Consider the following 25839-nt stretch of genomic DNA (forward strand, 5'->3'; position numbering starts at 1 on the left):
TCTCGAAAATTTCGACTGGCTTAAATTATATTTGACTTTCTCGTAAATTTCAACAGCCTTAAATTATATTTGACCCTACTTTATACAAGAAACAGTACTTAAATAAATTGAAATTGATTAACAAGGATTTTATCACGGTTTTTTATTGCTTTGTTTTTTTAACGATTTGTCACGCAAATAAGATTTGCATTTATGTGAATACTTTGTGAACTGCTATTTTTTTTTTGAATATTCTATATAACATAGGTATTAAAAATTTATAAAAGGTAATTAGATGATAAAGTTGTCACATTTTCACACCTATTGTTTAAACACAATTTCAATGAAGTTACTATGCCTAGTTACTGGTTACAATCGATTTACTTTATACAAATAAATTAAATTTCTAATCGAAAATTTTCAAAAATAAAATTGCATACAACAAAAATAAAAAAACGAAAATTGTAATATCAATATCGCATGACACTCTCCATTTTATTAGTTATAATCATGATTATCAGTACATCAATAGTAGTTCATATTTTATTTTTAAAGGCTCAGAAGGTACAATGAATTTGTTCAAGTACGTTCCTCAGTCAAAAACTATGTAAATTGAATTTAAACTTATACTTAAATATAAAAGCTATTTCAGAAAGTTTTTTTTTGCAACTACTATTAATTAAAATTTTTTTGTAAAAACAAAAAAAAATAATTTTATATAAACAAAAATATTTTTTATAGCATTACATATAATTATATTAAATACATTAGTTCTGCTTTTTTATGAGTCGCAATAGCGATACTTCAAAATATTTCATAATTTAGAGACATAATATTTGGAAAATGGTATTTTATATAAAATTATTTTACAGAAGCAAAGATTTTATTTTCTATTAGTTTATAATTTAAAGGAACTTTTTAAACTATAATAAAATTACTTTTTTTGTTTCAAATATATTAGTTAGTTTTAAATTCTTAATCAAATTAATATAAATATAAATATAATATATAAAATAATTATGAAAAATACATGTACATTTTGGTTAAATAATATTAAGATAAATTTTGAAATCAAATAATAAATTCTTATTTTTAAAAAATTATGTCTTTCTTAATAATTAAATAATTCGATATAATAAAAAATTAATTTATGTAGCAGTAAAAATATATATATTAAATAAGTATTGCAATTACTCATTAATTTTTACATCAGTGTAATAAAATTTCTTTAGTAAAGAAATTTTGTATACGTATATATTAAATGTATAAAAGATTCGTTTTTTAATGAATAAGTAAAAAAAATATTTATTTACATTTTTACAATTCAATATTCAATTACTATATGGTTTTATTAGATCTGTACAATTCTTTATAGCCATCAAACACTAAGTGCTCACTCATTACGGAAAACATTTGGCTTAAAAATTAATAAATTTAAAAATTTGTATGTTTTAGTTAATTTATATATTAAGAATAAATACTACTTAAATGTATATGTATATATATATGCATATAATATAATATATATAAATACGATTTTCACTTGTTCTTTGGTACCCCATAAATTTGCTTTTTGGTTTCGGTGCTTACTTACGAGTATACAAAATTTGAGTTTTTTATTTAAATTTAATTTATTTAATACAAATGTAATTCTGATTAATTTAATAACTATAAATGTTTTACAACAACTTTAATAAGAATTGTTGATTTTTATTTTCTCACTAATAGCTTATGAATGCTAACTAGATTTGTATCACGGTATTTAGTCATATTGAGAGGTGCAGCATTTTCATTTTTTTTAGTTTGTGTGTGCCATGTTAAAATCTGAAACATATTTGAAAACATGTTTTAAAACCATATTAAAAATCAATTTTAACTCATACATTAAGTTTATTATACATTTACCTCTGTACAATTTGATGCCAGTAATTCAATTTCTGTTACATTTAATGGTGATAAACTCTTGAGAAAACCATCTTCTTCATAACCCGGCTTAAAAGGCATTTGCGCTGTTGGACGTTCATGTAGAAATTTCACACTAACAGCGAAGCCAGCCATATCAACGGGATATTTACGTCCACCGATCCAGCCATCATAATATCCAGAGATTGTACCGTTTCGTATAATTGGGCTGCTCACACCGAATTTTGTTACCAGTCCTACTGGCCACATGGAAACCTTTTTTGTATAACGCATCTAAAAGAATGTATATAAATAAGACAAAAGAATTAGTATAAATACTTTTTAAACTAACTTCTTCAAATATTGATATGTCATAGGTGTTATCATCATCAGCGAAGTAAAAAACTCCCTCTGTTGCATTTTGTCGTAACCACTCCAGACCACGATTACGGTTGGACACACCCCGAGGTAATGCCTTTTTATTCTTTTTATATTTTTCTGGCATTGGAGCTGGAATATACAATTATTTATACAATTGATTTAAAAAATAATCTTTTTTAGTTTCCCATTATAATTAAAAGTAAAATGTTATTATAATTCGGATGCGTAAAGACAAATATTAAAGAAAAGTTAAAGTATATATGGGATATAATAAATAGGTGATATGTTTCGAGGTTGTATTTTATTTGAAAGCGTAAACTAATTAACACAACAAATTTGATATTTATACTAGCAATGATATCTATGCTGTAAGGACATTATCAGTATATATCAGACAGATTTTCAACTGTCAAGTGGTAGATGAAAGAAATTATAAGGTCTCTATTATACGAACTCTGTATACCTGTCGGACTTCTTATGATAGGTCGTCTATCAATTATATACGACTATAATCAAAAAAAAATATTAATCTTATTATCTAATCTAATCTAATTAATATAATCAATATTAACAAATTTCTGATTATAAAAGTTCAACTAATGTTTAAGAAAGGATAACTGGACATTGCTTCATTAAAAGATATTTTCTGAAAATGCTGCCAATTTTACAAACAATAGACTAAAGTTTTTCAGTAACAATAGACTAAACTATAAGACAGGTGTGGTAACTGTGCACACATACATTAAGACCGAAAAGTTTTCGGAAATTCTCATTTAAAATTCGCGCGCTGTATATTTTTCGATATTTTAAGTTTATGTAGTTTGGCAGCAATGTCCTTAATTACTATGCCAAAAATGAGCGCGATCTGTCAGACAGTTCGTTTACGGCAGCTGTTGAAACCAGTTCACCTCAGTAGTGCGTTGCGAAAAAAACAATGGAAAAAAATATTGAACAAAGAGTTTGCATCAAATTTTGTGTTTCGAACGAAATTTCGTGTGCAGAATCGTTGCGAATGCTACAAAAGGCTTATGGGGAATCAGTTTTATCGAAAACTCAAGTTTATGAGTGGTACAAAGCCTTTCAGGACGGTCGTACGACCGTCGAAGACATTTCGCAACGCACTACTGAGGTGAACTGGTTTCAACAGCTGCCGTAAACGAACTGTCTGACAGATCGCGCTCATTTTTGGCATAGTAATTAAGGACAGTGCTGCCAAACTACATAAACTTAAAATATCGAAAAATATACAGCGCGCGAATTTTAAATGAGAATTTCCGAAAACTTTTCAGTCTTAATGTATGTATTTTCGTTGTCACTGTTTTTTTTTATTTCCCTTACATTTTTATTTCTTTTTTGTTTGTTATTATACATACATAACATGTGTTTATAATTTCATAATGTTATATTTCGCTAGTTCCTTGAAAAGCTAAACCGGCGAATTAAATCAGGTGTCGATTCTGTGTATACCGGGACATACTGGCATATGTGAATGAATACTCAGACCAGTCAGGAAAGGAGCAGCGACATCGGTCATAAAGCTTGAATCTTTCTGTTGACTAGGACACAGTACCCTCCTCTTTCTTGGAAATGTGAAAACTTACGGAAAAGGCGATAAAACTCTGTAAAGTAAGCTCAATACTACTTATTATTGACCTAACAGAGTTTAGAGACTGATCTAATCGGACATAATAGACCCGATGGTCGCAGTGCCACATCACCCTCTTAGTAATAAATATCGAAAGAAATCAAAATATCGGAATATTTTTCTATTAAAAAAATTTAAAAACAATAATTTGTGTTTTCCATAGCTGATTAATTAGTACGTTGTATAATTAATATAAACGTTTAACTCTACCAGCAGTTTAGTTTGTTTATGGAAGAGTGCCGGTCAAGCTTCTAGCACGTGTTTTGCAATTTTATTCTGTACCCTATAAAATCTATAAATTCCATTACAATGAATTCTCTGTTTTATTAAGTAATTATTTGATTCAGTCTACTGCGCCCTACCTGAACTCCTGTATTTGATTTTTGAATTATTATTGTTTAATTTCAAATTAATTTTGAAATTTACTGTTTTTGAGAACTTTGTCCGTAACAGTTTAAATAGAGACAGTTTATATATTTTATAATGTGATAAATGTGCTAAATATGTGTGATTGCCATATATAATCGTTATATATAGAGTACAACTTCCAGTACTAAAGTACTAAAATTATTAATGTGATGTAAAGGTATTAAAATAAAAATAAAAGTATTATTATTTTTCAAAATAATAAAATAAAAAGAATTGTTTTTCTTGAATTTTATATTCGAGAACAATGTATCTATATATTTTGAATAATAAATGTATCTCTATAAAGTGATAAATAGTGAAGGAATTTTACTATAAAAATGAATTTTCTGGGCTGAACATAAGTTATTTTTTAATATACTTTTAAAATTTTAAATGGTGTGATAATTATGTTTTTGAATAATTATATATAATTATATTATTTCTTAATTTTATTTAGTAAAATAAGAAATGTATTTACCTATCAGGTATATATAAGGGACTCCAATACGATTTAGTGTGTGTTGTACTAATGGTGATGTTTGATTGGCGTCTTCGATTACTAACCATAGTAAGTTGGTAATATGCTTTAGTGTGTAGCCGAGACGTGTTAACTCAGCTAATTGTTCCGGACGGCGGTATGTAGGCGTAATAATGTATAAAGGAGGAGGCTGTAAAAAATTAACATAGTTAATATTTTAATACCTATATAATGTTTTTAAAAATATATATATATGAGTAAGTTACAAATAAATTAACAAGCAAGCATTAATTAAAGAAATGAAAAACTGTCATGCAGTAGAGTAGTTAAGAGTTAATTCACAGTAAAAAATATTACGTTGTTGCATGTAAACAAGTTTATTTATTGTTTAATATTTAATTCTGTTAGTATTTTGTAATTTTACAAATATGAATCGATACAACGAAATATTGTAATATAGTGAGATATAAAAAATAAAAATAAAAATTGCAATTTACTTTTACTTTGCTTGCACCTTTATATTAATTATGGTAATTGGTAGCATATTATAATCAAATGAATTTGTGGTAACAAAGTTTTTGCTCAAGACAATATTTTAATTATAATTATAAAAAATTAATGAATAAGTAAATAAATTGTATAAAAGAATTTATTTAAATAAAAAAAATATATTGCTATATATACTAAAATAACTTTTAGGAATACAAAACTAATGCAATAACCGTAGGTAAATAATATTTGGTTAACATAATAGATATGTAAACATAGTTATTAAAATGCGCTATTTTTATATAGCATATATGATGGTGGGTTATTTGTATTTTGAATTAAAAAAAATAATTGCTAAATTAATATGCATATAAAATTACATATTGGGGCTTCGATCTGCTAAAAAAGGCTTTATGATTTTATAATCCTCGTAATTTTGGGTATAAGGTTGGGCGTTGTAGAACCAATGTCTGATTGGTTCCAGACTTTAAACATGTTAAGGATTAAGTTTTTTATTGATTTTAGTCAGTTAGAAGCTCTTTCTTAAAATGTTTTTCTAAAAAGACGCTAGATATTTTAAAGCTTTTGTGTTTTATTCTTTTATACAATAGGTTATTACGACCAACTTTATAATCTCGGAGTAGAAGCGAAATAAGAAGTGGCTGTACAATAACGCACAGCATTTGGTAGGCAAATTAAATGTTGAGTATTCACTCAAGACATCAAATTTAAAAGGTGAAGTTAAATATAAAACGGTTCAATTTTATGCTATATGTATACACAAGTATCTAGGGTTCATTGAAATAAAGTATATATTCAGTTATTTCTCCCAAAAATAAACAGAATAAATAAAATAGATGATTTGCGTTCACAAATCATATCTTTATCTAAATAAAATTATTTCAAACCTAATTTTTGTTATATAAATTGATTCATATTATGATCTGAATTAATATAATAAATTTAAAAGACAAATTTTTAAAACGATTTGAACAATTTTAGTGCATTTAGTAACAATTATTTGACATCAAAAAAATTTTAGATAAAAGTTGTTATAACAAACAAAAGATACATGCTATTAAAGTTGTTATAAATAAGCTAATTTAACCGCATGCAGTTTGTTCTAAAGCAAATATTTACATTAAATAATTATATAAAATTTTCTAAATTCATTTGTTATTTGTATCTTATGCAGTACGCAATTTTTAAATTAAGCACATGCAAATTTTAATTTGGAATCACAGCATTGCATATTTGCTCGTATATGGAGAACTAAATGTGAAATGGTTATAACAATAGTCGATTGACCTAAAAAACTAAATTCACTACAAAATGTAACTAATCTATTAGATGTCAGATGTGTGACGGCATTAAAAAATTAGAATGCAACTGTTTAAAGAATGCCAGTAGACTAACGCAATACAAATTGATGCATGGAAATTATAGAAGGTCATCTGTTTAAGTAGTTGATTCAAATGGCAGTAATAATTTCTTATTGTAAAGCACAGAATTTACATAAATCCACATAGAAATATTTGAGATTTCTTAAAAGATCATCAAATGTATTTTAATTTTATATTAGATGTACAGCAAAGCTAATGAATTCAAACGCAAATCTTAATTATAATCACAGAGCTGTATAATGACATCAAATGAAGAGCATATCGTATATTATAAAATTATTAACATAATTATTTAGAAGTATTCAATGTGGATTAGCTTCCCAAAAATCTATATATTGCTAATTTCTATCTGATTTAGCGAATTTCACATAATAATGGACTTAACTCGGACCGGAACCCAAGTAAGTGCAAACGATACCAAAAGTATATAGAAGTTAAATATTGTTTTAGTTAATTTAATATTAAAAGTTAAATATTCTTTTATTTAAACTTAGGAGCTACCGAAGCCAAACGGGACTTTTCCAGACAAACAAGTGGATGTCCCGTTTGGTAGTAACCATGCGTTCGAACAATATCGCATGATTGCTCCGTTAATGAAACTAAGCACAGGGCCGGATTTGGGGTACGCGGGTGTTAACTTACATATGTCATGCGATTAAAACGTAGAATTGGAATCGCATCGAAGTAAGCGAAGAGTATGTAAGTTTTTTCACATACTTGAGAAACATTGTACAAATTAACTTTCAAATAGCTAATTAACATTTGAACAGAAAAAGAAAATACTAAAGCATTTCCTGATTTTGGCTGTAAATTTGGAAAATGTTAGAACAAAACCTCAAGCCGGAAACAGCAATTGAAAATCAAATCCAAACCTATTCACAGGATAGAACTAAATTAATTATGCAATAAGTTTTAAATGATTATAATGACATTTTAACATGTTTTATTCTGCAAACCGCAAGACAGGTCTAACAGATCTTAATTTTATAGAATAAGTGCATTTACTATAATTGTTTATATTTTTTTAAAAAATTTGAAGGGAACTAAGAAGAAGAAAAATATTACTCTATTGAACAAATCAATATTATTTATTATTATTTAGTAATTATTTAGCTATTATTTAGTAAGTTTTGAGACTCACTTACTAAAAACATAGTTTCAGAGGTCTTCATAATCTAATTCTGACCACTAACTATTGAGTTTGTACAACAGCAGAACAAAATCAATTTTGTTTTCTGATGTAAAAAAACTGTTGTGTTAATTAAATAATTACTTGCTAAAAATATACGAGAAAAACCAAAAGTTTGTTACATAAAACAATTATACGGCCTGTAGTCACTTATGGGAATGAAACCTGATGCCGAAGCAAATAAATTGGCGGTATTTGAAGGAAGGATTATGAGAAAAGTATTTGGAGCAGTGCAAGAAAACGGAAAATATCGCTTAAAATATAAAGATGAACTCGATCAAGTGATGAAAGGTAACGCAATAATCACATAAAAAGTGGGTAAGACACCTTGTGCGAATACCAGAAGAAAGAGCAGCAGCCAAAATATTCGAAAGTGAAATTAGAACGATGAGAAGAAAAAGAAGACCGGGAAAGAGATGGAGTGACAGTGTTCGACAAGATCTGAGAGATATGAATATTATCAACTGGAAGACGATCAAAATATTTGAATGAAATTTTTCTTTAATATGATTGTGGGAACATGATTTACCACTTTTTTGAATATCTCAAGAAATATGACAGACCCTAAATACTTGTACTATAGCATTTAGATTCAAAAAATTGCGTAACATTCACACTCATTTTTATAATTTTTAAATAAATTATTTACTTCTATTAGATTAAGTATATTCGTAACATATATAAAAATACAACTTTAAGCAAAAAATGGTCTGATCTGCCTAATTGTTTTTGTAAATATGGATAAAAGTTAAGTCTACTATCAGGAACTTGACTTGAAACATCAAACTAAGAAGTTGTGCGAACCCTGTATTTCGAGTCCGAAACGAGTTTGTGCCCCAAAAATGTAAAAATGTAAAAAGAGTTTTGTAAACTGGTAAAACAATAAAACCAAATTATTGCTGTAAACTTCTGGACCAACCATATTTCACAAAGACAGTGTCCTGATCATGCAGCTTGAAAAAGCATCGTTAAAATTAGTCAAATAAACTATATGTGCTGCAAATTTTTGTAACAATCAGCCTCTTTGTTACATTCAGTTCCTAATTTTAACTCTACTCACACTTTAAAAATTGTTTATTAGGGAACGATTTTCATAGTAGCTAACAATGAAAAGTATTTTATGGACTTTCTGGATGAACGTTTTTAAAGCTTATTGAATATGAGATTTTGTTTAAATAAACCATAAACAAACAAAAAGATCAGTGCTGACAAATGGTATTATCTTAGTATTGACTACTACTATTCACATCATCAAAACGTGAAATTGTACGCCAGGGAAGTTTCTCGCGAAACAAAGCCAAAAAAGGACGTTTTGTGAGACTTGTGGCACTGTTCTGTGAAACCACATATCTTTCACAGCTATATCTTTATTTTCATATAGCTTCATTTCTAAGTCAAAAAGCAGCGAGATTGATAGTTTGAGTCAAACGCTTGTCATTTTTAAGATACTGCAGAGATGGGATACATGGGCTACAATCGTTGGAATAAGTATGTTGTAATTGAGAATGATTATAATTAAAAACAAATTTTTTTTAAACTAAAAACAAGTGTTTTCATTTTATTGAAACACATAAACTCCGAGATTATACAAGATTACAGTTAAATAAATTGTTTTTATTTTATAATTGACAACCATGTTTGCTAGCCACAAATTTCTTAAGAATATTATTATTTGAACAACTAAATGACTGGATTTTTAATACATAGCATGTTAAGTTCATATGGACGATCAAATAAATGTGTTCATAAGGTTGGTTATGAGATTTTCAATATTTCTACCCATTTTTACAAGACAAAGCCTTAATTTTACTTTTTAGCTAATTGGGCAATTAACCTCTTTTCTCTGGGCTTTACAACCTACTATGATCATATATGGTTTATACAAAAGATATTCCTCTATTTATATTCTTACAGTTAATATACGGTTATTGAGTATTCAAAGTCTTGAAACTTGCAAATAAACAAGGGTTAATGGTTTAATATGAAGGAAAAAAATGGTAGCACTGATAGAAGTTCCAAAAACGATAAAGTAAAGACATTTGTTTTACTATTTAAGTCATAGGTTAGGTTAGGTTATACCGGCTATCCCTAGTGGATCCACTTAGGTCTAGTGGCCTACGGGGTATCGCAATGAAAATTTTGGATTTCCTTTTATCAGAACGTGGCCAGATTGCATACAGATGTCTGCATATCGTTGAGTCTTCTCATCTTTTATTAAAAATATTGAAGTGTTAGAAATCAATAGAAATTAAATAAAACTGAAGAATTTTATTTATAACAACTACAATTTCTGCACTACTTTATACGGAAAAGCAACTAACTCAAAATATATAAGAGTGTCATTGGAGTGCAAATAAAAATAGCTAATAAAAAATAATTAAGAAAAAAATGATATTTGGTATTTACGGGCACTACTTCCGGTACAAAGGAGTTTGTAATTTTTGTGGATTTTGTTCGTATTTCTGTAGTTAATCTTGTACGTGTTGTTGAGGCTGCGGATTGAATGGCTGATTTTCCAATGGTTTTACCTGATGTTATCGTAGCGTTTTTAGTAGTTGATGTTGCTATTGTAGCACTTTTAGTGTTATTTGTATCTGAATGTAATTTTAATTTTGCTCTTAAGTTCTTGTTGGATTCGAAATTCACATACATATTATAATTGTTACTATTTTTATTATTTGCAAAAGTATTATTCGTATTGTCTAAATTTTGAAGTGTTACTACATTCAAAATGGAAGGTTTCTCATCCGTAGATGATGTTGTTGATGAAATGCTTGTATTCGATAATGATGATGATGATGATGATGATGTTGATGTTGATGTTAACGATAATTTTATTGTTGTAGATGATACTAATGATGATATCGATGTGTCTGTTACTTGAGATGTTAATGATACTTCAGGCACCGATACGCCCGGTGCCTGAGATAATGATGATGTAGAGATCTTTCGTTGTTGACTTGTCAGTAATGATACTGGCGACCATAAGAATAGATTATATCTGTTTAAAAAGGATGTTGTTTTTAAAAGTTTAACGTTTCCAGTTTCTTCAGCTGTTATCTCAGTTCCAACTAAATTACTTGAATCTTTGCTCTGTAAAAACAAATATAATTCACAAAATGGCGATTGATATTCGAATAATAAAAACTCATGTGAAAAAGTGAGGACGTGTGAGAAACATAAGTTTTATATTAATTCTAAAGCATACTTAATAATAATATATGAAAATTACTTAACTACTAATCTTAAGTGGTGATTGTCTGTAACTTATATACAAGAACTTAAATTTTGTGCATTTTTGCTAATAAATAAATTTGCTAGTGAGTGTTAAACTTACTGAAATTCAGTGCCAATACCAAAGGAAAATATTTTATTCGTAACAAATTTTATCAAGATACTCTATGTGAATAGAAAAGTACACAAAAACTATTCTAAATTTTCTTCCAAACAAAAAATTTAAATAGAGACTTTATTGTAGAGAAAGATAGTAGTGATGTTACGACTTACCTTTAAGAGTTCGGGTGATGTTATGGGTTGTCGTGATATGTGATACTGATACAGTACCATGTATATGCATGTGGTTGCTACAAAAATTGTCAGGTACATTTTAATGGATTTTCCCAGTGCCATTTTGTCTGTTTGCTCAGTTTATTTTGGTTTCCTGTTTGTTTTTTTCTTGTTTTAAAATTTATTGTTTCGTGTGTGAGGATTGTTTTCTGCTGTTCAATACTCGTATTCTGTGCGTGATTTGATGTGTTATTTTATCTGTTCATGTCTTGTGTTTTTTTCGTGTTGGCTTAGTTAATTTTTTATTTTTGTTTTTCATTCGTTTTACTTTAGATTATGAAATTTATCTTTATACCTTAAAGATAGTCTTAAATTTTAATGCAAGTTTACAGCTACTAATGATTGTTTTATGTTAATATTCTAAATTACTTAATAATATCTCTGGTAATATATAATTTTAGTTGTTTTAAACCTAAAAAAGATATGTTTAATTAAATTTATTCATATTAATTCCTAAATCAGGGTATGAAAATGAATCAAAATAAAATTATAGTTGGAAATATTTTATAATAACAAAATTAAACAGATTGCTTTTCCTAAACATATCAAGAACGTTTCATTAAGCCATATATTAGGTTTAAGTTAAGCCCTACATCAATTTTTAGTCATTTAAATATCCATTGGTTGAAATTAGTTGGATTAGCTGAGATTGGTTCCGACTTTATCAGCATAAAGACGCTGGTGTAGTTCTTCGATCCAAACAAAATAGTATCGACTGATATACAAAGTATTAAAGGGAATTCTATTCGATAATAAAATGCAGTCATATGAAATAATATATCTCAAAAATGATTGCAGTCATTTCATACGATTGCATTTTATTCTCGGATAGAATAGAGTTTGTATATCAGTCGATACTATTTTGTTTTGATCGAAGAACTACATTCCCGCCTTCATGTTGATAAAGTCCAAAAAAACCGTTTATAGACGAAATTATATACTTTCGACATCGTGTTTTATTAAAAATAAAATTATCATAAAAAATTTATATAAGAGTGATCAATAGTAGCATGGGAAAATATTTCCTCTTATGGTCAGATTATTAGTTCTAGTTTTTAAGTTCTTTGTATATTGAAAGAAGATGGGTAAAATTTTTTTAAAATCAATTCGTTGTTATATTTTCGTGTCTGAAAAAGTACTTTTTCAGTTTCGAGTAACTTACATCTTAATTTAAACGTCATTTAATATTATTTTCCTTAAAACTTTCGACAAAGATGCTAAAAAAGGTATTATTTTATTAAAAAAATTTTTTTTTCGTGTTTTCTTTAATATATATTAAAATTATTAACGAGGTTATTAATTTTTCAACTAAAGAGAAAAAAAATATACTCTTCTTATATATTGAAATAAAGAGTTTTCGTATAAAAATTAAAAAACTGTTTTTATTGAAAAGTTTACATAAACCGTTAAATAACGATCTTACTCGTATGAATAGAATGTGAACTCAAAATATTAAGTAGTGACTAGTAGGTTTTTTTTATGTGATTGATATGAATTCCAACTTTTAAGGCGATTTATATGCTATGTGATATTTTATCAATTTAGTAAATAATGCCGGTTTTTTTGTTCCAATCAAACAAATTAATACATTTTTAAGTTGAAATTTTAAATCTTTTTCTATAAATATCACTTCAGTTTAAGATTTAACTACACTTCTTAATACCACATTCCGTTAAATGGGAAAATTTTTGTTTAAATCATACATAACAAATTTTAGTAATTGAAAATATTAATTAATTATTATGTTATAATATTATTTTTTATGTTATTATATTATATATTGTATTTTAAAAATAATTATGATTTTAACATTAATAATCCTTCTATTTATAGATGCAAAAATCTGGCATAAAAGTAGGATTTTAAGATTTATAAAAATTATAAAAACATATTAAACTGATTTGTTAACAAACTTTTAAAAAAAAATTTAATTAGAAGGAATTAAATTAAAAAATCTTACTATTAAAAATTATCATACCGTTCTTGCTTTTTATATAAATTAACAACAAATTTAGCTAAAAAATATTTAAACTTTAAATAATTTAACTTTAGATTTTTGGTTTTTATTCTGCTTTTAGAATCTGTTGAGTTTTTACGTGTGCAACCAAAACTTTAATTTAAAATATAATAAATTTAGTATAAAACCGCTTCAATTTTCAAACCCTGATTTACAAATTGTATATACATAATAAAATTTTCTAGTACTTACAATAGTTTCTTGCGATTAGAACATCTTCTTGCAAACAAACTCATGTTTACTGTAATAGTTATTTCGGTTTCTTCAGTTCAATATTTCTGAAAAATATAAGAGAATAAAATAACAATGAATATAAGAAAAAGTAAAAAACTTATATATACAGCAAACAGGGTGCTCAAATAATGGAACAACTCCGAATATGTTGGATAAAATTCATGGTTTTAATAATAAAACTTTAAAAAAATTCAACTGAAATATTTATTATTATCTGCTACTAACCAATTTTTTTTGAAGATTTCGAAGAATTGAAATTTTTAGATATAAAAAAATTGGAATGTTGTTATATATTATATATTATATTTATGATTATTAGCATTCATACAAAATAATTGTGGTAAAAATATATTTTTAAATATATAAATACATTGAATTTCATACGTATAACTGTATGGAAAGGGTATTACGAGTAAACTTCCAGCAAAGAAAAGTATTAATTAATTTAGATGTAAGATGTGTTTTATTCAAAAGTGAAACTAACCACAAAGTGAACAATTGTAAAAAGTTTTTGACAATTTTTTCGAATTTAATAATTAAATTAATTTTTGTAATAATAATTACAAAATCCAAAACAGTTTGAAAATTCTTTTGATAGACCATTTTAGTTCTGTTAAAATACTACACCATATATTAGGTCGTAGAACCGAAACTGAACCGTAAATCAAAAACCGACGTTTCTGATGAAGCGAAAACAAGAACTAAGTCGAAAAAATATATAGATTTATTTCGGATCAGCTTATGCTATGTTTGCCAAGAGACATCATTTTATATGAAGTATATAAATGTACTTATATATTGTAAATATATAATAGCTCAAGGCAATGAAAAAAATTGATTTAGCATACTGCAGTTCGGTCACTTTTATCCACGCGCATATCCCTTCTGTTTAAACTTTAATGAATGAAAGTTTAAAGTTGAAGAAAAGTTTTCATTTATAAACCTAGCAGTTTGTTATTTTATTGTATAAATTTGTTAACTGTCTTATTTCAAAAGAATGAATAAAATGATTTTTATTATGACAAAAAACTAAGTTGTAATACATAAAGAATATTTGCTGGGACGGAATAACTAAATCGAAAACCGATATATTTGCAGGGACTAAACTTGTAATTTTTTATTAAATGAACCAAAAAATTTTCAGTATATTTATAGAATATACAATTAATATACATTTTAGTTGATTATTCACTTTTTTTTAATAAAATTTGTACAAAAGAACTTATTTTGTATATATTACCAAAATATTTTGCTGATTGCATTTAATAATATTGTTTTGAAATTTACCTCCATATTTATTAGTATTAGTATTTGATGAACTCAAACATTAGTTATGCGTGACACTGCGCCCATTGATGGATGATAATACCCTATATTTTCCATAATTACCGAAGGTATTTTCAATTTGACTGTATTAAATAAAATCTTAATTTTTTCCAGATCGATGTTTGATGACTGTATCCATGTTTATATTATACAAGTTCCTAATCATACGCCTATACTTAATTATGTTAATTACTATAGTTATAATATACAATATAATTTATAATAAAATATAATCGGGTTGCAACAACAACTACATGGCCGATTATACCCTGTTCTTTTCATAATTACCGAAGGATATTTTCAATTCGATTGTATGCAATAAAATCTTAATCTTTTCCAGATCAATGTTTGACGACTCTATCCATGTTTATATTATACACATTCCTTAACTTACACTTACACTTAATTATATACTTAAATATTCATTACTACAGTTGTGATATGCAATATAATTTTATTTTTTTATATTATTATTGGCTATATTATTATGTTATTAAGCCAGATATTTATGTGAAAAGCATGTGTTGTATTGTCCCACACCGTTTTGTTAAAACTAACTTCTGATTAAAATTATTGACAAACTGATTTAAATTATGTTCATTATCAATAATATTTATAATAGTACTAATAAAAAAGTAATAAATGTCTAAACTTAATTGGACACTTAAAATAAGTGTAGTAACTGACCATAAAATTATTTGTTTTAAACGATATAATCTATATTAATTTAAATTTGTTTTATTATTTAATTGCACAGGTTTAAATTACCTGATAAAATTTGTGATCAAATATTATGGTCAAAAATTTTACATAGTTTAAATTAATAACGATAATGATAGTTAAACAAAATATATTTGTGATGGATAGGTTAATGAGAAAAAAATTGACACATTTTGAATCTACATGTGACAACCATTAATAGGTTAACATAGTAGCTGATTCGGAATATTGATTGCAGTATAATTGTAACAATGTTATGAGGTGAAGTTAAAATTATAATAGTAAAGAAATTAAAATACAAATTATAAATAAAGAAAATCAACAATTATATATTTTGTTTATGAAAGACTTTTACAAGATAAATGGTAGGATTAAAAATTAAGTTGAAAGTATTCAATTATAATGTAATAACTCTTTTATTTTGATTGTTTATATAAAGTAAGAGGCATAAGCGTCTAATGTATAAGTTAAATAAAAGTGTATATAAGTCAAGTTTGCATAATGCAACAGTTGACAGATCGGAAAAGCCATAGAGTGTATAATATATATTATTATTGATTTGCTTGATGTATTTAATTGAGTTACTAACGCTTATAGATCTGTATGTTTTTCGGTGAAATGAATAACTTTTTATGTAAACTTTAACAATCACATTTTTGTTATTTAGTTTTACTAAGGTTAGTCCTTAAACTATCAAATAAAAATATGAAATAAACTTTTTATAATTAAGGGTTAAACTGGTGGAGGTAAGCTACTTTCATTTTTATTTGTTGATTTGGTTTAGAATTATTTGTTTTTGACAAAAAAAAATAAAACTAATATCAACATTTAGAAATTTAATAATTAATAAGTCGATAAGTCACCTTTGTAATATTGTATAACGTTTTGAAAAGTAGAAGTAAATTATAAATGTATTTAAAATTACAGAAAAATGGGGTAAAAATAATACTTACTAAGTTAAGTCGAAAATATACTTTAACCTTGTTCAATTGTACATATAAGGAAATAAAAACACAAATCAATAGATAACACAAACAGATAATTTGTCAATGCATCAATTGCGTATTGAAACATAATTAAATAAGTATTGTATTTAAACAAAAAATCAACTGAATTTAATGTTTTAATTCAAATATTAATTTTTTCTTACAATATTGCTTATTATAAAATTGAAAACTTATTTGCATTTCCATATGTTTATAAGTGAAACTATAAAATTACTTAATTATTTGTGCCGTTTGTCCAAGTGAAATCTCAAGTATCTAGAAGTATACTCTATGACAATTATGCAGTATAATTGACTCCTTCTTGTGATGCAGATGACCAGTATTGATTTGATTGCGTTGCCGTGATTTTCCATACAACTAGAATACTATTCTGACGTGTTCGACAAAATTTGCAGAAAAAGTATATAAAACATAATTCCCAGCACATTAGTGGAATTATTATCAGGGTGTATTTCTTTTATAGATGTAATTTTACAATAAAGTGTCTTTCAGAGATATACCAGTTGATAAGAAGGAAATTATTAATGTTTTTTATGTTAAAACGGAAGCACATTGTGTCGGATTTTGTCAAATCTTTAAGTTATATCTATACAGGATATTATACATCTCGATTTATTTGAATTCAAGATGTATTGATCATTCTATGAAGTCGGAGCATGCTGCAATAGTTAATTATCTTAAAATTTAAAACTTTGTTTTCATATTGAGTACTCAAGATAAATGTTTATTAAAACGAATTTGAAATGGTCCCGGCAAACGTGTAAGACACAAGAAAATAAAATAGCGTATGAGTTACACATGTCGAGTACAGAGCCATCATCGGTAAAAATACTAATAATAATTTCATCGTAAGGTGCTCAAAAATTAATTTACAACCATTTTCTAAGATGAGCAGAGCATAAATGGAAGACTACTGTATATTGCTAAAAGCTTAAGTTGAAATTGTAAAGCTACAATTTATCCACAGCGATGAATATCGCTTATGAAAAGCTGAAATCTATATAGTAAAACACGTAGATTTAACGCGTAACTGTTTACCGATCTATTCACCGATCTGCAGAAACATTTCCTGTACAAATCACGGCAAGTTAATATTTCTGTGGTAGTTCAACTGAGGACGATACTATGGCGCTACGAATACATTCCTAACATAACTCCCCTTTACAACTATATATGTCAAAATTAATTATTAATCGAATGTATGATAGAATAAAAAAGATTAGAAAAGATTTTTGCTAACATTTCCATTTTCTTTATAATTTAATAATAAATTGAATTCTGTTAAGTGTAATAGTTCCCTGAAAATGACAATTAAATTTATAAGTAATAAACAAAAAAACCTTATTTTTGGCTTTTCAAATATTCTGTCATAATAGCCTTTAAAGCATAATGTATATTTTTTTTCTACTTGACAGATGGTTTTTCGAACTTTTTCACAAGATCACCAACCCTTTGCAAATACTTTATTAGGAATATATACCTAAATTGTGTATCTATCTACTTCACTGATATTAATGAAATTACCATACGTTAATCAAATCTTGTTACTTTATAAATGATTTAACTAGCTAGTCCTTATTTTTATTTTTTAAATATTGTTTAGAAAGTACAAAAATAAAATTAAAGAAAATTAAATAAAAAATGAAAAAAGAGAAGAAAAAACATAAATTCTCAACATTTACGGAACGGACATTGTTTGCTTTAAACAACAAACAAAATCATAAGTTTTCTTCTAATGGAAGTAGAATCGTCCCAAACCGTGTAATATGTTTCTATCTCATATGTTTATAAAACGAGAGCAACTTGAATCATAGCTTTGTGCTCTGAGATCATATTTTAATGTTACTAGACGATTTTATATTCGCATTTCTGTGTTTCTTGTGTCTGAAACGAAATGATAGACCCGCCATCCTACTTACCTAAAGATCATCCTACTAATAAATTTAACTTAGGCGCCGTAATTCCAGGTACATAAGCCCTGGCTAATTATTAACAGGCCTTTTAAAATAATTTATAAATTATTATTTAATTTATCATAGTATCTTTTTATAAAATCATTTGTAATGTAATGTTATTCGTCTTTAAGATTCTAAAACTTATTATTATATTATAATATTACTTATTATAAATTAAAAGCGATTCAATAAAGACATATTGTTAAATAAACAAAAAAAATGTTGATGAAAAACTAAATATAAAGTACTTTGTGTTATACAAAAGGATATATCAACTATATTTTTTAATAAAATTCCATATTAAAGTATTATTAAAGTATTAATTATATGCACAATTAATTATATTTTGTATGACATTTTTTAGGTTAATAATGTAATATATCCATATAGAATGCATTTTATTTATTTTTTATTTATAATATATCAACATTAGATATAAATAAGATTACACTACAGTATACTATTTTGTTTGGTAGTATAACATATATAATATACAGGTAACTTAATTTAGCTAAACTTTTTATCTTAATTACTTTTTACTACGTTGATTAATTTACATGCGAATTCACAAAGACTTCATTGCAGAAAAGCTAATTAAAATTTTATGTAATCATCGTTTTTATTACACAAAGAATTAATGCAACCTGCACAACATGTAAACAAATTCTCTTAATTAATACAAGGCTGATAAGCTTAACAAGTTTGCAATTAGATTGCAAACTTAATGACACTAGTGTAAACGGAAATAAAGAAATTATAAACTTGTAACCTAATTTTACTCTCTATTTTCAGTCTATTTTCTGAAATTGCACAAAAATTTTCTTTTTAATTATTAATTTGGTTTAGCTTACTAACTAACTGGTTCGTTGAAATTATCCTGAATTGTCTAAAACACTTCACTACACATTTAAATGAACACTTATGCGACTGGTTAACCTATATTTTAATCCAAAAAGCCATTAAAAATTAAATTGAATTTGTGTAGTTAACTTGTTTTTCCCCTGGAAAAATATTTAACTTGTCAGCGATACTTAGTGCTCGCAATCATTTCCTTCCGGCTGCATAGGCTGCAGTAGGAAATGGAATAAAATAGTAAACTGTTAAAAGAAATGGGTTTTATATAGTATCAGTTTTTACCCTATTTTTTCATTTGCCACAACAATTTGAGTAAAATGGTTACACGGCGAAATTAACATGCGGAAAACAAAAAAATGACTTCGCGAATTTAATAAACTGAAAAGCATTTGATACTGTGCTGCTTCGATGCAAAGTAATTTAATTCATGGAAGTACTGAAAGCCTTCCCTCAGAATAGAAAACAATAATATACGGAGTAATAAATACAACCGCAAGATACAATTCAGCTGAAATGCACTTGTAATCGAGAGCAACTTATAGTTTGTGCACTTCAACAAGCCCAATGTCCTTGAGAGGCATAGAAGCACAAGAATTCTAAGTAAAAAAAAATGTATAATAAAATAATGAATAAGGCTAAAATAGAATAACTTTGTTGTAATTGTGTGGGGGCTTATGTTAGTTACATCCATATTCACCAACACACTACAATATACAAGTCCATTCTCCATGGCTTCGTTCTACACCAAGTTCAAAATTGTGTTATTTGCACAAGTCTTTTATGTGTTGACTTGAAGTATTTTTCGTCTTGACTTTCTGGAACAGTGAGTGGTGACAGTGAGGCGCGACACAAACTTTATTCGGAAGCAAACACTCAGAAATATGTGTCAAGATAGAAGAATAATTGCATAATGTTAGGCGCGCACACACACACATTGGAAATGCAAATATGCTGTTGAATTTGTGTTTGTTTATCTCCACAGAAAAGAAACCAGTAACGTAAAAAATAAATGTGTGAAAAAGTGAACACAGGCACACAGGCACGCACATAATAAAAGCCAGAAACGTTTTCAAAGGATAATCTGACAGCATTGGTGTATATCAGGATTTATGAGAAGCAAGAGAATATATTTCCCTTTTCGTTTTTTGGTTTTTTCAAAAATGAAAATAGAATTTGTAATGAAAACATTTTTTTCTTTGTTTGTTCTTACAAAATATTCACATACTGAACAGCATTAATAAAATGCGGTTGGAATACAAATTTAAGAAATGTATGTTTAAATTATGAAATAATGTATAAAATATGAAATAAAAATGCATGCCGTAATTTGTATAAAATCATATACAGTATTTTTTTAAACTATATACATTTTAAATAAACAAAAATAATGTTTTTTTGGATTTGAAACGAAAGGACGAAAATATTACTAAAGCCGTGTGCGAGCTCGAGTAAATTAAGATAAAGTAAATTTAAATTTATTTATACTTATTTATTATTTTTCTGTTAAAATGTTTAAATTTATTTATTTATAAATTTTCATAATGGTAACACATAATTTAATTAATTTTTGCCTAATTTACCCTACTCAAAATTCTGGCAAATACCAAAATTCGCTGCGATGCCGTCATAATTTACTATTTCTCTCAATTTACCATTAATTTACTTGATCTTGCACACGACCTAAAGTATACAAAACATATTAAAGTAAGTTAGATGAAATTCTGCTACAGTAAGTTAGAATATATGAAATTTTAATAATCGACACAAATATGTGTTGAATATTTAGTAAGTTATTAAGTAAAATTAGTTAAATTATATTTATATGCAGATTATCATATTATTATAAACAAGTTTTCAAGTTTTCAATTTGCAGTTTAAATAGAATGCAACGCTAGGATGAGGATTTTATCCATAATTCTACACAATTCGTGTAGAATCATACAATCTTCAATCGTTAGCACAAAAGATTTTCTATGGTCGCATATTCATACACCACTATGAACACGGAATATGCTGTTGCTTTCCAACCTAGTACAAAGAGTCTTAATTATTTACATCATACAATAATAAAATAAAACATTTGAAAAGTACGAATAATAATAAAATGTAATGATATTCCTATTTTACTATTTGATGTAATAAATTCTGTTACGAATATGAACCCCTACAAGCTTTTATACCGATAATAATTGTAATAAATTCAATATGTATTAAATACTGCCAAATTATGTTGATTTAATAAAAATAATTGAGAAACTGTATGAGAATGAAAGGAAAACATTGTTCATTTCTTATCTATTCAAGTGTATAAGTTGTAAGATGCACTTAACAAAAAAGTGTGCTTTACCTAAAATATATGCAATGAAGGTATGAACATTGGAAAAATCTTCAAAATATATAGCTTTTATAAAAAATATCATAAAATGTTACTCATACGCACCTTTGCACACAAAATTGGTAGAAGTTGATTTGTTAAAATCTAAGGTTATTTAAGTGGAAGGACAAAATTTATTCCTTTTTCATATTGATTAGGAAAGAATTATATAGCATTAACTTTTTCACTATAGGTGAATCCAGCATTTGTCAGAATATGAAAGAATGCGAAAAAATTTGTTTCTTTTAGTTTAGTCACATGACTTATTGAGTGATATGTTAATATATCCTGTATAAAAGTCTTAAGTGGTTATAGTTGAGAACTGCTTATGAATCAACAAGGTAGTCGCTTACCATAACAAGTATATAAGAATGATATAGAGACAATGTGTTAGAAATATGGCCATAAAGATTTATTAAAAAATTTTTTAGGCAATATTAATCTATTAAGTAGTTCATCGTCTAGACTCTAGAGAAAATGGTAATTGTTTTTAAAAAAACATAACCAAATACAGTGCATAGGAACAAACAATAAATATTTGTATTAGCTGCTACAAAATACAGTTACAAAAATTTATTATCAACGATATTTATATCTCTAACTGATGAGGTATTACAAGTAACAATTGAATGTGACTTTAAAAATAAACAAACCTACGCTCGTTAAAATATTAAAGGAATGAGATATATAATAAGATTTGCGCAAAGATCGCAATAGAAAAACTTTTTAATATTTTTTGCTAATAAATATATAAATATATGTACATAGTTGAACCTTTCATTACAAACGCATATATGTGAAAAGTAATCTATATGAATCTATATTTTTAATGCAAAATGAGTGATACTGTGTTAAATAAATGTTTACTTGAAAGTTTACTGGTACTTGCATTCTTAAAAAATTATTTACGAATAATTAAATATAAAATGAAGTTTTGTTGTTGTAGTTTACTACTGTTCGAAAAACCTTTTCATTTTTTGTAAAAGAATTTTGTAACTATTACACGTTATTTACTTTCATTCGGCTGCTCATTTTGGTTTTTTTTTTTGCAACACTAATCTTAGGATAACTTATGTCATGTTATTTTAATAGGTTACTTATTGTATTTTATTTCATTTTATTTCAGAAACTAATACCTTTGTTATCATATCCATTTTATAAAAAACTAAATTTCTTAAAGAATTACTATTTTATAATATAATAGAAAACATTCTTGATTTATGTTAACAATTGTAAATTTATTATTATACAATATTGGACATTCCCAAATCGATTATTAAGTATTTAATATCTCACATTTTTATCACAAAATCCCTTTTGAATGAAAAAGTAATTTTTAATTATATCACAAAAAATTATAAAACTGGTAGACATTGTGATTTCTACTTAATTACCACTTTCAATTGTCATTACAATTGTTGAACAAATCAATAACTATGTCTTATCAGACTAATTGAAAATAACTTTTATAGTTTACTCATTCATTAAATTAAATATATTAATAGATATTGTATTATGCAGACCAGAATAATATACATACATTAATAAATACCAGGTAAATAGAGTATACATGCCTATTGTTTTATTTTTCTAGGCCTATTAATCACGTGAGAGAATTATGTTGCTTTAAAATTGACATATAAATTTATCGTTTATCAATCGTTTAAATATTCGAATAAGAAGCACGATTTGAGGGTGAAGTGAAGAGTGAAATTATGTGCAAAAAAACCATTGACCTTAAAATTCTTCAATATTTGCAGAAATATAAAGTAACTACAATATTTGCAAAGCATAACAAATAGCTGTGGAAAATTTATTATTTTCTAATAAGCACGTACAAATAAATATGACAAATTCTGATAAAATCCAAAATTAATATAAAACAATTTATCATAACTAATGAATGTGAAAATATTATGGATAGATCATATCACATATACTGCGATTTATTTGAAAAATAAGTCTGAAGGTCCAGGCAGGTGAAAAATATACTGACACACACACTATTTAATATCTATATCTATGAATATAATTGAATTAAAGCAAGTTGCAGGTTAGGTGAAATCAAAACCAATAATATGTAAGAGGTTCTGTAAGAGAACCAGAATAAAAAGGATTACTGTGATTATATACTAGGATTAACACAATCCAAATCACTTATTGGTACCTATAATAATAAGAGATATCAGGATTGTATGAACCTATCAAAAGAAAAACTTAGAATTATCACAGGAATCCTAACAGAGCACTGTAAACTAAAGACCGAGTATACTTACGGATGCAAACGGAGAATGCGGAGAATGAGGAGTCGGTCACGCATGTGCTGTTAGAATGCTCTGTGCTAATGCACAAACTAAATAGGCTCCTAGGAATGTATATTCTTACGAAAGAGGCAATAAAACTCTGTAAAGTAGGTTCTGTACTACAGTAAACTAAAACACCACCTTGCAAGACTGGGTATAATTACGGATGCAAACTAAAGATTCTGTGAAGAGAATGAGGAGTCGGCCACACATGTGCTGTAAGAATACCCTGCACTAAAGCACACATGGAATAGGCGAATGGGAATGTATATTCTTACGGAAGAGCTAATAAAAATCTGTGAAGTAGGTTCTATACTACTTTTTATTGATACAACTGGGCTTAGATACCTACTTTAAACCTAGAAAAGGACACAATAGACCCAACGGTCGCAGTACCACATCCCTTAACAATAATAATAATAATAAAAATAATAAGAGCAACATTACATGATTTTAATCAAATTATGAAATGCTATTCATTTTAAAAGAGGAACCATACAACAACAATAACAATAATAATAAAAACGAAATAAAAATGTATTAAACACGCCTCACACCTTACTTAATGATAAACTTTTAAAACTATACTGGCGTGGCATTCATATATTCCAGCTATCCATTATTGAATTCCTTGTGTTAACTACAAGGGAGCACACTGGCTCTTTTAAATGCTTTCTGTAAAAAGTTCCTTTTCACTCGGATGTAGGTAACTGTTGCATTACACACATACAATGTTAAGTAGCTTACACGCATTGTTGCGTTTTTAGGCGCACCCAGGCGTTAGTGACAGACGTTACGTAGTTGGGTGCCTTCGTCTGTTTTTGCTGCTTTTGCGAACAAATTAGTCTGTAGCGCAACAGGGTTCGAAAACTTTGAATGTCGACAATGAGATCCTATAACAGTAGGTACTAATACTATTAGCCACAGTAATTATTACACACACACACAGAAAACCGTAGGCGCGTATAATAAATGGTTTATTGAATTGAGTGGTATACAATTGGCAGAAATAAAATAGATTTGAATAGCAAGGCTCTGAGGTAACAATGGCAGCGGAAGTGTGAAACGGAAATTGTTATAATAAAGAACGAGAATTTATAGTGGTTACAGTTTGTGGTATTATAGCCGACGCTGTAGAACGCGTCGAATTGCCATAACAATACCGAAACAGATTATTGTGTTTCTGCTTATATCGCAGTTGTGTATCTGACAAGGTCAGTTTAATACATGTCACAGCAAATTACTGTAGTATAACGACAAATATTTATAGCAAAATGTAATAATCAATTATTTAAGATGTGAATGCTTGAGCAGTTGAATAAATTTCTAAAATACATTTTTTACAAATTTCATACTAATATAATAAATGAAATAAAAATTATTTTACAATATATAAGGTAAAGTCTTGTTTTGACCAAAAAATGTATTGCATTATATTAAGGATTTTAAAAATACATTAGATTTTCTATAGTATAATACTATGTTCTTACAGTCAAATTTCCTTAATTTCGTAAAAATGAAATTAAGTTAATTTCAAGTGTTCATACTGCCCCTAATTAAGGAAATCATATGTTTTTTGTTTACAAATCGAATGTTAAAAATTATAT

General features: G+C 26.8%; 1 protein-coding gene across 4 annotated transcripts in view; it reads right to left on the bottom strand.

Annotated features, from left to right (window-relative positions):
• Positions 1 to 1308: 1308 nt before the first annotated feature.
• Positions 1309 to 25839, bottom strand: part of LOC119669251 (galactosylgalactosylxylosylprotein 3-beta-glucuronosyltransferase P) — a 56894-nt gene continuing 32363 nt past the window's right edge. For 3 of the 4 annotated variants that reach the window (XM_038079077.1, XM_038079075.1, XM_038079076.1), the window contains 7 exons: positions 13651 to 13736; positions 11382 to 11853; positions 10281 to 10967; positions 4794 to 4983; positions 2234 to 2391; positions 1885 to 2175; positions 1309 to 1803 (listed from right to left, as the gene is read on the bottom strand). In XM_038079077.1, the coding sequence (XP_037935005.1) occupies positions 1690 to 1803; positions 1885 to 2175; positions 2234 to 2391; positions 4794 to 4983; positions 10281 to 10967; positions 11382 to 11504 (1563 nt within the window). In that variant the 5' untranslated portion in view covers positions 11505 to 11853; positions 13651 to 13736 and the 3' untranslated portion in view covers positions 1309 to 1689. The remainder of the gene's footprint in view (positions 1804 to 1884; positions 2176 to 2233; positions 2392 to 4793; positions 4984 to 10280; positions 10968 to 11381; positions 11854 to 13650; positions 13737 to 25839) is intronic. The other variant, XM_038079078.1, reaches the window with a different exon arrangement.

This window comes from Teleopsis dalmanni, chromosome 1, assembly GCF_002237135.1.
Source record: "Teleopsis dalmanni isolate 2A chromosome 1, ASM223713v2, whole genome shotgun sequence".
Lineage (NCBI taxonomy): Eukaryota > Metazoa > Arthropoda > Insecta > Diptera > Diopsidae > Teleopsis > Teleopsis dalmanni.